The sequence below is a fragment of the Barbatula barbatula genome (genome assembly GCF_947034865.1).
Source record: "Barbatula barbatula genome assembly, chromosome: 18".
In the NCBI taxonomy this organism is placed as follows: domain Eukaryota; kingdom Metazoa; phylum Chordata; class Actinopteri; order Cypriniformes; family Nemacheilidae; genus Barbatula; species Barbatula barbatula.
In genome coordinates this window covers 6409346-6424230 of record NC_136781.1, presented here as the reverse complement: position 1 = coordinate 6424230, position 14885 = coordinate 6409346, and the positions used below count along the sequence as shown (strand labels likewise).

Below are 14885 nucleotides of genomic sequence, written 5' to 3'. Positions count from 1 at the left end.
TTTTAATATTCACAGCCATCAAGGCTGCGGTTGACATTTCAAAGGCCTTTTATAGCGTTTTTGTGGTTTAGTCTCAGTAGACCAGGTCACTAACCAGCGTGATAGTGAGACTACAGCATTGCAAGGTCTTAATGTCAGTAACTCTGTGTACACAGGGCCTCTGGCTAAGCTTGACTCACAGGGGCTCTCTCCCCCGCTTTTCCTTTTCTCGCACCCGTCCCCCTCCCATTCCGCTTTCGGCTCCATCGTTCTTTTGTCATCTTATCTGCTGTCCGACTTTCTTCCCGCTCCTGCGTAACAGACTGCACACCTGGGATTTACGGCCTCTCTGCTCTCACATTCCTGTCCTGCTCCGCTTATCGCCTTTTCAGCGCCTTAACGCTTCAGACGCTTGAGCAGGGGCCCCAAAGGCCCCTCAGAGTACTGCCAGGGGTCCGATGAGCCTCCGCCACGTCTCGCTGTCACCTCAGACATCAGACATCTGGCAGTGCCACACACACAGAGAGAAGCACACAGCAGAGATCTTCAAAACATTCCCCACAGAGAAACATTTTGAAGTGAGAACAGACGCGAAACACCTTGACAAACTAGCACAGGATATGCTTTCATTTGTCTTTTTTTTTTGCTCGTGCTCTCTTTGAGAAGAACAAAAGTTGGTCTCACAGACGTCATCAGTGGGTGAGAACAAATGGATGGTTGACCTGTCAGAGGAGATGAGGTGTGCACTTGAGGAAGGAGCAGGGAATGGAGCGAGATGAAAGGGGGGAGGAGTGGAGGAAGGCGTGATGGAGGTGAAAGAAAAGAGGCTGGCAGGGGTTGGGGCTGTTAGCATATTTATGAGAACAGGTTTTCTGTTCAACTTCAGTCTATCTGTCACCAGTGGCCCCAGTTCAAAGCGTCACCCAACTTAAAATCAACATTGGAGTCCTTGGATCCCATCTCAACTTTATATGCTACAAAAATATAAACCTGCTATGAAAATATATTTGTGCATCATCAATGACACTTGGACAAAAGTATCGCAGTGAACTGAAATGGGGTCTAAAATGTTAGCTTTAACTTTGTGTGACTTTAATTGTCAAAATCCTGAATCCATGTCTCAAGAAAATGTATGACTTGTTTGGGGAATCTTAAGTCATTTATTTTATTTCTTTAATTATTCTTACTATAGCCCAGTGATTTCTGTATTTAGGTCCCTCTCACTGCTCTAACGTTCAGATATTAAGCCCTGCGGTTTGTGAAAGAGATTAATGTGAATGGAGGTCAAACATAATGGAGTTCATTTTAGGGAAAATGAGATATGATCACATTGCTTTTGTCCTTTCGTTCGTGCCGCATTAAGTTTAGTTCTGTGCGACTAGCTTTAAATTGAACTTTGCTGGAATATATGTATATATTTATTACATATATTAGATGAGAGGTAATGAAACTTTTTTGCTTTAAATGTACTCACATTTTCTTTCATTTTTTTTATATTGTGCTGAACATAATTTGTATTTTAACTCAATACACTCTTGAATGGTTTGTTGAATCAGTTGGTTGCATACATGTGTGCAAAAACAAATCATTAACAACAGTTAAGCTTTTCTATTAAGTTGCATTGGAAAAACTAAAAAAAGGTTGACATTCACCATCAGAGATTAGAGTTTTTAGGTCTAAATATGCAACTGTCTACGTATGCATTTCTGTATGTATTAGTTCATTTAAATAAAACACAGGAGTCTACATTGTAAGTATACAGTTTTCTGTTTATTTGTCACCTTCTGATATTAAGGTGTTCGTGGGCGTGTGTGTAGGTGTGTGTCAATATCAGTTTCAGTGTATGTTTGCTTTGCACCGTGTGCATTTTTCTTATTTGGCCTCAAATTATTAAACGGACCTATTTGGCTACAGTAATACACAACTGCCATGTATTCAAAATCTAGATTATGACTCCCCTTTTTATTTATAGACATGAATTTCAATATCCAAAAGTGAAAAAATGGTTTAGAGATAAGGCTTTCTGTCACGTTTAGAACCCCTGTAAAGTGGATTTGCGATGCTAACGGCTCCTGCACGGAGCCTTACACACTACACTGGAAAAACTGCCGCAAATGAAGACCGCACTTTCAGAAAAAGTATATATAGATAGATTTATAGATATAGATTTATATTTATTTCGAAGTTTAAAAGAGTACAGTTAAGACTTCTCACACGTGATATAACCTAAGTATGAGCGAGTAAGAGTTAGGCCACTGCTGTCCTGCTTACAACGTGAAAAACACTTAAACCCTGACGGAAGGAAATCCATCCGTGGAATCCGTTGCTTTTTTCCTTTAACAAAGAGTTGGAATAGATTTAGGGAAAACACCTGATCACACACACAGCCGCACACAGAATAGAAAAACAGTCTAAAAGAACAATATTGCATTTGTAATGCACAAATGAATTTCCTGTACAATTGGCTTTTCAGTTGAGTGTGTGTGTACATAAACAGCTAAAGGGCTCAGTGAATATATCTCAATTTTTGTAGTTTTCGTCGGTGGTCCTCGTCTTTTTGTTTGTTTTTTGTTTGTTTTTTACCATGTACAGTAGTGCTGTAAACAGGCACACGCAGAATCCGAGAGGAGTCGTCAGCCTCTGGTTTCTTTCCTTGGATGTCTTCCTATCCTCCATGTTTTTTTAAGGTCCTGTTTTGTCCTCCGTCCCGTCTCAGTCCTGCTGAGAAGCGTGATGTGTCCATCCGCCTGGCCTTCTGCCTGGCTCTGTGAGTCTGACACTTTCATCAAGTTTGTTGATCGGAGGCACCGGATGCCTTTGGGAACACGCGATCTGACGCCTCTGGAAATAGAGTCTGAAAACTTGATGCCGTTCCATCAGTTTTACTGATTGTGCAAAATCACGCCGTCTCTGGTATGTCCACACGGAAAGAGCTAGCAAATCCTTTTCCGCGCTAAAAAAAAGAAAAAGACAGACAGCATATTAAAGCATGTTTTTGATATGCCAGAATACACAAGGTATTGTGTTAAAGTGATATAAATGAAAATTCTGTCATCATTTGTTTCACCTCATGTAATTTCATTCCTGTATAAATTACTTTGTTCTGATGAACACGGAGAAAGATGTTTGGAAGAATGTTAGCAATTTTCTATTATGTATGTGCCCCAGAACTGTTTGTGTTCCTAAATTCTTAAAAAGTCTCACAATATTTTTTTCCAACTATGGTAGTGGATGATGTCACAGAACATTCTTACAAATATCTTTATTTGTGTTTAAAAGAACAAATAAATGTATATAGGTTTGAAACAACCTGAGGGTGAGTAAATGATGACAGAATTTTCATTTTTGAGTAAACTATCCCTTTAAGATGTTCTTGTATACACAACGAGAGGAACTAAGCCCACAATCATAAATGTTTCCTCAAACTTAAACGCACCACCTACGCATAGCCTCCGAGAGCTGTGAGACGGATGTGAAGGTTTTTTAACAAAAGAACAATCAATAATCTCAATCAATCCCACCTTTATCCTCTTTAAAAACATGCGGTAGTAGGCAGTCTAAACTGTATATTTCTAGTCTTTTGAGAGTGATTCTGAACTGCAGTTTTCAACGGTTAACCAAAAGCTGTCTAAATATATCATGACTGAGTACAAAACAATAGGGAATTTGTTCCTTTTAAATCTCGGTGTTTAAAATTTTTTTTTTATGTGTTTAAATCCACTGTTGGATTTTTGTAATGGTCAGACAATATGAAAAGTTCCTGACCCTCCAACCACAAAATATAATATCACAGAATCTCACATTTTGATTGAAAGATTTGAAACGTACAAAGAAAATTACAAATAGAGACCAAAAAAAGTAGAAGAATATGTTAACAGTTCAATCCAGTTCAATGTATTAATTTATGAGTAAATAAATGAAGGAAATGAAATGCATACACTCTTGAAAATAAGGGTACCTTAGGAAAAACCCTTCTTTTTAAAAGCATCACGAGTTGATAATATCTTTGAAAAAGATAACATCTTTGTAGGGTAATCCGCACATTAACTCTTTCAAAACTAACCAGAGATCAATCTTTTTTGGAATTTAAAATGATTAGATATTGCATCATGCTGTACAAAAATATTTCGTTGTAATTAAAGCCTTTATTTTAAAGAGTGTAAACCAAGACCATATGTGAAGATCAGATGAAAGATGGAAAGATGTTGATGTATGAAGGAAAGCGCAAGTGTGAGGTGTTTAGAGGAGAATTCAACAGCACTTCAAGCCTTAAATTTGGAATGTTGTTTTTTTGGTCAGATTGAGAGAGAGAGAAAGCGCTCTCTTTTCGAGATACTCACACAGACAGGCGGCTTTGTAAGGCATGCGCGAGTTACACAGAAGTGCATCGAACTCTTTCCTCTCTAGCGTGGAAGCATTGAGGTGGTGTTGATGGTGTTGATGTTGGTGCATCTGGTTGGGGTGGTGTGGCGTCTCTTTGCCAAAGGTGGAGAATGACTGATCGCCCGCCAACGTCTCGCCCTCAAATACCTCAGAGTCGGGCACGGAGTCCATGCCTGGCACGTGCAGGTTGCTGCGGTAATCGGCGCCCTGTCGCGACTCGGTGGGCATGAAACTTGGCATCCAGCAGCGATCCGAGTGGCCGAGGGCCTTGCACTCTTCTGTGCAGTTGGAGAACAGGTCTGCTCCTGCGAGATCGAACAGAGAAAGAGGTTAGCTTGTCTTTAATTGTCTGTGTGGGTGGATGGGCTTGAGAGCCAGCGCAGGTTTCGCTGAGCGCGTGTGGATGAGTTAACACAATCTTTTCTTTCAGCTGAAACTAGCCTACATTAAGAAATAAAAGAAATCATACATATGCATGGCCTATAACATTCATAATCATTGCCCTGATTGAACCACCGCATGCCACATTAATTCAACCAATCAGAATGTGTCTGGGGCTGAAGTTAACGGGCATCTTTTCAGATTTATTCAAGCGTTGGAAATATGTAAATTCACACAAAATGCAATACTTGTCGTTCGCTTTGAAAACGTTAGAAGCCGCTCGCGTGAATTGTCTTTGGCGCTTGACATGCTAATCATGAAAAGATTGGGCTGTTCCCCTCTTCTTTCAAATTGAAAAATGACCCTGATCAAAGCACATGTGGCGAACATGTGCACGCTGAGTGGATGGAGTCAATGCTGTAATCTGTTCTTTCTCTCTCTCTCTTTCTGATTGACATCAAAGGTAAAATGTCTAAGACATCAAGCCTGCACATAAATTCTGGCAGTTCCTTTTCTTTCTCTCATTCAAAGGATCAAGGGGTATATTATAAAGGTCGTAACACACTTTTCTCTTTTGTTTCCTTTAATTGCAACAAAAGAAACAAGAAACATGGGTTGCTATGTTAAACAAATTCAATCACATTATTGTAAAAGGTCATGTTAGGCCGAGCACGCGATATTTTAGGGTTGTGCAACGATTAATCGCGATTAATTCAGAATAAAAGTTTGTATTTAAAAACTGTATATGCACAGTAAACACACATACTGTATATTATACAGTATGTGTGTGTACTGTCCATATTATTTTTGTACTTATAAACAGATACACATATACATTTTTATAATTTTCTTAAATATGAACATGTACATGTGTCTTTAAAAATACAAACTTAACATGCACAATGGACATATTTTATATAAACACAAACTTTTCTTCTGGATTCGATTAATCGCACAACCCTACTTGTTGAATGACTTAAAGACTGAATACTCAGTCTTTAATAAAAAATAATACCCTATTTTCTAATATTTCTCTTCTTTCAACTGGTATGGTCTCTAGCATTGTTGAAACTTGTAATCCTTCACTAAGAATCACTACATTGTTTTCCTTGCTTCTGACAAAGAGTCTGCTAAATGCTTAAATGCAAATGTTACCGTGAAAATGTATTTTGATCAACAGCTCTTAATTCAACCAGGTTGTTCATTATATCTATCCACTGATGAAAGACCTCACGGATCAAAGCCGAGAAGCTAGCGCCACGAGAGCCTTACAACTAAAGCCAGTGTGAGGGAGCAGATCCTGTTAGTTTGTGCGTGACAGTTGCATGCGTCTTTTACCCCCAGCAGTTGTAAGCCGGCCGCTTTTACTGTCTACATCTGAGAACAAGAGAGAGAGGTGAGCGTTTTTTAAATCCCCTTCGGCTCATGTGTCTAAAAACCCCATGTCTAAAACAGTCAGTAATTACAGCTGGAGGATTAATGAAGTGCCATTTTCAAAAGCAGTGCTAAGCGGAGATGTTATGGAAGATAGAGTAGAGTATGTGTTGTCTGTGTGTGAGGGAGATGTTCTTAGCTAATCCTCAGACTAGCCTTTCAGACAGGAGACAGGTCAGCATACATAGACTTTGGGTTTGTGCTTTAAAAGAGGATTACAGCCCTTTGGAGCTACATGCAAACAACCTACTTAGGAATCCTTATAACAGACCCCAGCGAAGGACCGCCTCACCAGGCAACAAGTAGTTTGAGCAGAAATTCTATTTTGTTTAAAACACAAATATGGGGCCAAATACGGGATTGTGTGCTGTTTAATCTGGTATGTGAGAAGATTTGAGGAACACAAAATTATGTATTAAAAGCAGGGGGTTTATTGGTTTGATATATTTAGATATTATATATTACATTTATAATATATTTCTATCTACAGCAGATCAGATAAACTCTTTAATGTATTATTTTGCATGTTGAAGCAGCAGGACCTTTTATTTTAATGACATGTTTGGCATTCTGGTATACGGAGGGATTCACACTTTTCATCTGAAACCAGATCCGTCTCTGAGCAAGTCACTTTATTTACCTACAGTTTATCATATTGCAGTGATAAAAACAGGCATAAAAAAAGTTTATTTTCCAATTGTTTTGACATCTCTGCTGAATAGTAATTAGATTCGATTAAGATTATTAAATAGTCTCATATTCATTCAATGCTGCTGGAGTTTCATCTAATAAAAGCTACTAAAGTTAACAGCTAGAAGCAGCGATTTTATCTTTTTAATCCAAGTTGTTTGATAAATGCAATCTACCTTTTCTAACATTTTCACATGTATACGTACACAGCAAAATCGCCAGTGTTAAATTTTTTTAAATGAACTCTCACAGTGTGTATATAATCCATACTTCGATAGTATGAATTATCTATACACTTTAGTATTAATTTAACCTTTTTTAACACTGGCGATTTTGCTGTGTAATCAAAAAGTCTGGGAAATTAAATAAAATGAAGTTAAAATAATCCATATGTTTATTAATTTTGTATCTGGGTTGTTAAACAACCCTATATTGGTTGTTTAACCAGCATATATTTCCTTATGGAGGGTTTTGAACATATATTTGCACTTTTTCCTTCTAGGGTAAAGTAATGTTCAACAAATACCGCCAAAAATCTGGCCTTTACCCTAAAACTGGTTAAAGACGCAGTACTACGAACAAAGATGAATGACAGCGAGTTTGGTATTTTGAAAGCGTGAGATAAGACACTTCCTCATTGTGTAATCGCAGGGAGACATCTTGATATTTCTTGACATTTTCCAAAATTAATTGCTCTCTGTACTCATCCGGTGTCCTTTTTTCATCGAAAGAATTGGAAAAGTAATTATATTGTTGACTTAGGGTTCAGTATTGCATGGGATTCAGATGAAAAATGTAATCTACATGCTCTCGTTTAAAAGACTCCTAAAGATTTTACACATGTGAAGGTACATAAGAAGCCATATGAGACACTGACACTCGCCAAAGGGAGAAAGAGAACTGAAAAGTAGTATGATATAGCAATAGACTAAAAGAAAAGATCCACTGAAACCCATCCTTCTCTTTACATCCGCTCTGGATATTTTCCAAGCTGAAGCCCTGTAAGGCATTAGATCTGATAATAACCTTCATTTGCTAATTGGTATGCATCGTCCTGAAAATAAATTACTGATCAGTGAGCTGTTTCTCACATCTGAACATGACCTGAAACTCAAATGAGGGATTCTGCTGCGACGTGGCAGATCCTCGGGATCAAGAAAATAAAACTGGATTTAAATGATTCAGGTTTGTCGAAACATCACAGTATCTCGGAAGTGCTCCGCTATTACAGATGCATTTTTATGCATTAGAGAACACATTATGGGGTGCTTATCTTGGCCTGTTTTTGTTTATTATCTGGGTTAAGTCTGATAACATATAGGGTGGTTTCACCTTAACAGAAAATGTTTCAGAATAATAATACTTCAGAGATTTGTCACACGTTTAATGATTTTCTCAGTTTGACAGCCCTTGTTGTCTTCATTTACTGAATGGCCACAATATTCTTATAACATTCACTTTTTGTATTCTACAGCACAAAGTAAGCCATGCGGGTTTAGAAAAAAGAGTAAATAAGAGAGTTTAGAGACTAAATAATGACAACATTTTCATATTTGGGTGGACTAGTCCTTATAGTCTCAATTCAGCAGACTAAATTCCCTGTTTCAAAAAGGCCATTAAAAAGCTGAAAATTGGTTAAGAAACAAGTTGTCTAAAATACATTTGAAAGAATGAAGGCTGTTACTAGGAAATTCTCATTAAAATGAACAATGCATGCTCCTGAACACTCTCCAAGTCTGCATACCAAGCGGCGCTTTCAATTATCTTAATTAAGGAAGATAGTACACAGCAAAACAATTAATTTTAGTGAGGACAACTTGCTCGCAAATGGATAAAGCGACACAACAGATTTGGTTTTAACTCTATTCAAGTTTACCTTAAAAGGGAAATGTTCTCTGACTGCCTGTGACAACAAAGGCAGATGGACCAGCTGACCTTGTATGGCAAATGTCTTGATTTTAATATAATGTTTTACTGAGCAAAAATGGGCTAAATGAGAGCCGAAGGAGTCCAGCTGAATGCCCAGCCAGAGCATATGGTGCTCTGGAAAAACAGCTCAGGACATATGCTCAACCAAAGAAAAATTAATGATAATAAGATGCAACTTTTTGTTTGTATTCATTTGTGCCCAGCTATGTCATAATTACATTAGACAGTCAACTTCACAATCCACGTCAAAACAGGTGTCATTAAACAGCAAAGCGAATCATTCTAGGTCTCATTTTCAGAGTGCCACATGTGTTTTTGTAAAGGTGCGGACGAGCAGCGTCCATCAGTGGAATGCGAGCAGATGGATTAGGGTGGAAGGTTGGGGGAGTGAGGAAGAGTTTGGGTGGGGGTGGGTCACACACCATTAATGAAATGCTTGTTTGTTTGCTGCTAACCTATTTGGTCCGGTTCCCACACGGTCGATGACAAACTGCCTCGTCTGATCTAAATTCCTTTCTGTCATGTGTGAAAGGGTGATAATACCACAGCCTTAAATCCCTATCGGTCAGCATTCATAAACAATGGCATTATATTCTGTGCTATAACTGTTATGTGTGTGCATCCATACCATAGGCTCAGTGTTATTTCTACTGGGATTATAAAACTAGATTTGAATGATCGGAAAGGCTATGCCATGAAAGGTTATTCCTCATTGGGTGTCTGTGAATAACACAACCAATACATTTAGAAACTGAATCCCTGTGCGCATTCGCCATAACACAAAACGCTCACTATTTCTGTTTTAGCCCAAAATTAAAAAAATAGACACTATATTTGGCAGATGCTTTCCATCCAAAATGACTATCGTGGCCGTCAAGATACACATTTCATCAGTTTGTGTGTCCTGGGAATCTAACCGGTAACCTTAGTGATGCCTTCACCAAGTTATAAGTTGAGCTACAGAAACAGACCAATGACAAAGCAAAAGGATAGTATGGGAAGTATCTGTAGACGTACCAGAGGAATGTCCGCGATGCATGGCATCATGGTCACTGTCTCCCTGCTCGCTGTCTCCGTGACCGCTGTCTTTTGAGCTCACAATGTCCGCCTCCTGAAACGCAGAGCTGCGGGGAGAGAGGGGGTCTGAGTGCACCGCTATGCCACAAGACATACAGTATATCCACAGTATGGCCTCCATGTGCCTCAGATGCTTAACGTTGGTTTAATTCGAATAAATCTGGATTTCTAAATCATGGACATAAACAAAATTATGGCCCATAAGATGCGTTTACCTGTTAACACGCCTTGGTCGGTCGACCAAATAACTGAGCTCTGCTCTCTGGTGTTTTGTCTGCAAAAGAGGCATTGATTTGTAATTGGCCCAACAATAACTGCAGCACATACAAAAACAACATCATTAATAATATTAAATAAACAAATAAAAAATCACATAAACTGAAAAATGATTGGATAAAAGTACAGGTCAAAATTTAAGCCTAACTCACTAGGCATCACAGGGATTTTACAGACAGACAGAATCATTAGGCTGTGCTGCTATTCAGCAGAATTCAACTATAGATGGATCTTTGTTCTTGTGGGGATCTGCAGCACCGTGACTGGCATATCTAATACACTATAACCCCGGGAGCTTTTCACAAACATGCAAATCTATCAGTTATGTGACTCACTGTGTTTACACTTGACCATGGGTAATTCCACAGTATATGCCACCTGATGATGATGTAATAATAATAATAGTTTATATAAATAATATTTTACAATAGAATATTTTATTACAATGATTTTCTTTTATCCATAAGCAATGAATTATAAACGTGTTCAAGTTGGTTAATCTTTCACTTTTCATCTTTTCATTTAATGCTTTTTTATTCATTCAAATGTAAAATCAGCACTGTTTGAAAAGTATTTGCTTTGTGAGAGCCACAAAGATCCAAAATACAATATAATTATTATTAAACATTTATTACAGAATTGTGAACAAAATGTTAACAAAAAACTTTGAGTTGCATTTGCAGTTACAATTGTACGTTATAAAATGATTTTCTTTGAGTTAGTTTCAAAAGTTTCTTACTTCACTGGAGAGCAGGCTGCCGTTTGATATGATGTCCGGCTGCTGTTGGTCAGTATAGCTGGTCACTATGGCTCCGCACGGGTTGTGGTCGGTGTCGTTGCTGCGCGACGGGCTGCAGGCCTTCAGGAACATCAAGTCCGTTTTGGCCGATTCTGGAGTCAGACATACCTGGTAACAGTAATTCTGGCTCTGATGCAGGGAGCCGAAGCTTCCCGATTCCTCCACGGGCACCTGCGCGGCGCTCGCCACGCTCACGTTGGCTGTGTTGGTGCTCTGTACTAGCATGATGTCCGATTTGCTCAGTTTCTTTTTTTTTCGGGCGGCTCGGGCCTGCCGCCCGCAGCAGCCGCCCGATCCGCACGACCCGCAGCCAACGAGGCAGCAGCAGTCGCTCGCCAGACAGGTGCTGTAAATGTTTAGCTTTTTGTCCTTCTGACAGCGCACGGCCAGCACAATCATGGCCAGCAGAAAGATAAAGGAGACTGAGCCAAGCGCGATTATGAGAATGAGTGTCAGATCAAGAGACGCTTCTTTGGCCTTGGCAGAGCCGCGCTCTCCACTGTGACCCTCTACGAGACTGTCTACCAGTGTAACCTGCACGACTGCGCTACAAGACATGGGAGGCTGCCCGTGATCTCTTACTTCTATCAGCAGCTCATAAAGTTGTTGTGGGTCTCGTTTAGCTGATACCCGACGGGCCGTGCGCAACTCCCCGGTACGCCAGTCCATTCGGAACATCCCATTCTCATTGCCTCGCTGTATACTATAGGACAAACGCGCGTTCTCTCCATCATCTGCATCCATTGCGACAATGCGCGTAACCAAATAGCCCGGTTCAGCAGAGCGCGGCAAAGGCTCACGCGCGGTGCCATTTTTTCCGAGAGGCGCAATAACAGAAGGCGCGTTATCGTTTTGATCCACAATAATTACATTTACCGTGGTGTTGGACCACAACTCGGGGCTGCCCGAGTCTCTGGCTTGAACGATAAAGCTAAAGTCTTTTAGTTGCTCATAATCAAATGATCTGAGAGCGTATAGATAACCATTCTCCGAGTTGATGGACACATACGTGACGACTGACATACCCTGTATCTCACACTCCACTATGGAGTAAGTTATATAAGCATTCTGTCCGACATCAGGGTCAACGGCACTGACAGCGTAGATATAAGCACCGGGGACGTTGTTTTCAGTCACATACACATCATAAACGGGCTGCGTAAAAGTGGGCGCGTTGTCGTTCTCGTCTGACACATGCACTTTGATTGATTTGCTGGTCGCCAAAGATGGAATTCCTTTATCTCTTGCAACCACAGTGACAGTGTACGCTTCTACAGTCTCTCTGTTGAGAGGACCGTCAGTTACAATGGTATAATAATTTCTGAATGAGGTTTTAAGCTTAAAAGGGACGTCGCCAAGAATCTCCACATGAGTCTGTCCGTTTTCTTCCGAGTCCTTATCTGTGACACTGAGCAGCGCGATGACGGTACCCGTGGCTGCGTTTTCACTCACTGACTCCGTGACTGTGCTGAAGATGATCTCAGGTGCGTTGTCATTCACGTCCGTCACTTTTACCAAAACTTTACAATGCGCGGGCACGGCGTTTGGCCCCATATCTTTCGCTTGAACATAAATCTGATACAAGCCGCTTTCCTCAAAGTCCACCTCCCCTCTCACCTCTATTCGGCCCGTTCTAGCATCAATATCAAAGAGTTCTTTCACTCTACCCGAGATGTGGTTGCTGAACGAGTAAATTACCTCTCCATTAGGGCCCTCGTCTGAATCGGTGGCGTTAAGTTGTATCACGAGCGTGCCCACAGGCGCGTTTTCTGCCAGGTTCACAGAGTATACCGGCTGATCAAACACGGGAACGTTGTCATTGGAATCCAGCACTCTGACCACAAGCAATGCTGTCCCAGTCCGAGGAGGCTGACCACCGTCAACGGCCGTGAGAACATAACGGTGCATTGCTTGCTGTTCTCGATCCAACGACTTTTCCAAAACCAGCTCTGCGAATTTGTTGCCGTCCGTTTGCGTTTGCACGTCTAGGTAGAAATAGTTGTTGTTGGTGATGTCGTAGGTGCGCAGTGCGTTACTACCTACATCCGGATCGAAGGCGCTCTCCAAAGGGAAGCGGGTGCCAGGGGTCGCGCTCTCGGATATTTCCACGGTGATGTCCGTCTCCGGAAAGCTCGGCGGGTTGTCGTTGATGTCCACCACCTCTATCTCCACGCGAAAGAGCTCGAGTGGATTCTCCAGGAACACCTCCAGGTGAAGCAAACAGCTGGCAGTCTGCTTACAGATGCGCTCCCGGTCGATTTTCTCGTTCACGAAAAGCACCCCGTTTTCCAAGTTTACTTCCAGGTACGGCGTCCGCGAGCTGGGCACCACCTGAAATCGGCGGGATGAAAGTTTCGTAAGGTCCAGTCCCAAATCCTCTGCGATATTTCCCACAAACGTGCCATGCTCCGCTTCCTCGGGCACAGAGTAACGTATCTGCGAAACTACCCCATCCGCGAGACACAGCAGGAGCAAAAACACAAACATCTCCACTCCGGAAAGGGCACTTGGGATATTTTATCTCCGCAGAGCGCGCAGCAAAACCATACCCCTCTTCCTCGATGTAAGGCGAGCAAGCGTGTGTAAGGCTTTTGTTGAAGGGTAATAGCTTTCCTTAAACGGGGCTGTCAGCCAAAAACCATGCTGTCCGTTGGTTAAGACGGGTTCCCAAGACGATTCCCTTCGTATACCTCCACGAACAAGCTCTGGCTTTAGAGTCGCGCAAAATTTCTGTCACAAGTACGCATTACATTAAACTGATGCTGCTTCAAATAAAATGCGTTTTGGTGTGGAATAAAACACACTTAAATAATCCATAGAGTTATTTCAATAGATGAACTTGATATATCTGAGATATGGTCTCTGTTTACAGCGACAGTCAATATGTTTCCCTTTTTCCTGTTATCTGAAAGGTTCCAGTATGTCAGGTGCGCTCCGGCGGTGTCCGCTGGCACAGTACTGAAGCTTCAACGCTAAGCTGCTCGGTTTTCCCGCAGCACCCTCCCCTCGCCAACCAATGGGATCATGCGACACCAGCAGACCCGAAGCTTTATTTGATGCGCACCACGTCGGTCAAACGTCCCGGTGGCGAATAGACACGCCCCTGGTCAGAGCTGCGGGACTTCTGGTCATAAGGATCGAATAGCTGATGAGTTAGTTTAGGAGTGAGTCAGAGAGAGTGATTAAATTGTGGAAAACGATCTTAAATGTTTAGAATAGTTATTTGTATCTGTTGACGATACGGGGAATACGTATGTGTAGTGCGAGGGATTTATTATAGTTTACTGCTTTAAACAGGCAAATTACTTTTACACCCACTGCAAGTTCTATTTTATTCATATAATTATTCATTTTAAAGAATGTATATAAATAATGTATTTAATGTATCATACACATGTATAGAGGAGGACCTCAAACGTGTTGTCTTTGATTCCGTCTCCGGTTTAGTGCCCAAGCGCGAGCTACACGCGCCTCCTAGCTGCCAAAATAAACCTGTAGCGCCGCTGTCCGTCAATTCTTCATGGCAACTGCGCGTAAAACACGAAATATGTGGCAATGCCGAGCACTTGTATACAATCCCTGTAATTCAATAACATAGGTCCCCAGTTCTGCTTGCTGATTTAACTGATTTGAGAAAATCTGTTGTTGCATCTTGGACACGGTCTGAATAAAATGAAATAAAGTCCCTGACGCAAGTTGGAACAGTTTGGGTAGAAAAGTGGAGGGTGCTCGTGCAACAGCCACGCAATACTGCAGTGATCAAATTTAGCTTCATTCGATATTTTACGTCCTTAGAAGGGAAGTCTCAGATTCTATTAAAGTCACCCAATCCCTGAAATCATATTTCTCAAACCGAATAATTTCTGTCTGCTTTGGTACCTTACACCTAAATGCGTTTGGCCCCCGAATGCTGAAAATGGCACGCAATCAAACTTTT

The 14885-nt window shown here is 41.0% G+C and overlaps 1 protein-coding gene across 3 annotated transcripts; it reads right to left on the bottom strand.

The window, feature by feature from the left end:
• Positions 1-1728: 1728 nt before the first annotated feature.
• On the bottom strand, positions 1729-13908 carry pcdh10b (protocadherin 10b). Of its 3 annotated transcripts, none has more exons than XM_079480096.1 (5): positions 10889-13908; positions 10089-10147; positions 9814-9920; positions 4320-4667; positions 1729-2932 (listed from the first exon to the last, which is right to left on the bottom strand). In XM_079480096.1, the coding sequence occupies exons 1-5, from the start codon at positions 13433-13435 to the stop codon at positions 2913-2915; spliced, it is 3081 nt and encodes a 1026-aa protein (XP_079336222.1). In that variant the 5' UTR covers positions 13436-13908; the 3' UTR covers positions 1729-2912. The 3 variants fall into 3 exon arrangements, with proteins under 3 accessions (XP_079336222.1, XP_079336223.1, XP_079336221.1); XM_079480097.1 differs by having other exon boundaries at positions 1730-2932; positions 4510-4667; XM_079480095.1 differs by lacking the exon at positions 1729-2932 and having other exon boundaries at positions 4172-4667; positions 10889-13542.
• Between the last annotated feature and the right edge of the window lie 977 nt (positions 13909-14885).

Excerpts from the sequence above, each read along its gene's own strand:
- pcdh10b (XM_079480095.1), bottom strand. The coding sequence starts at position 13,435 with ATGTTTGTGTTTTTGCTCCTGCTGTGTCTCGCGGATGGGGTAGTTTCG. Across the intron at positions 9,921-10,088 it reads CGACCAAGGCGTGTTAACAG|CTCTGCGTTTCAGGAGGCGG; the intron begins GTAAACGCATCT and ends CTCTCCCCGCAG. Across the intron at positions 4,668-9,813 it reads GCATCGCGGACATTCCTCTG|GAGCAGACCTGTTCTCCAAC; the intron begins GTACGTCTACAG and ends TCGATCTCGCAG.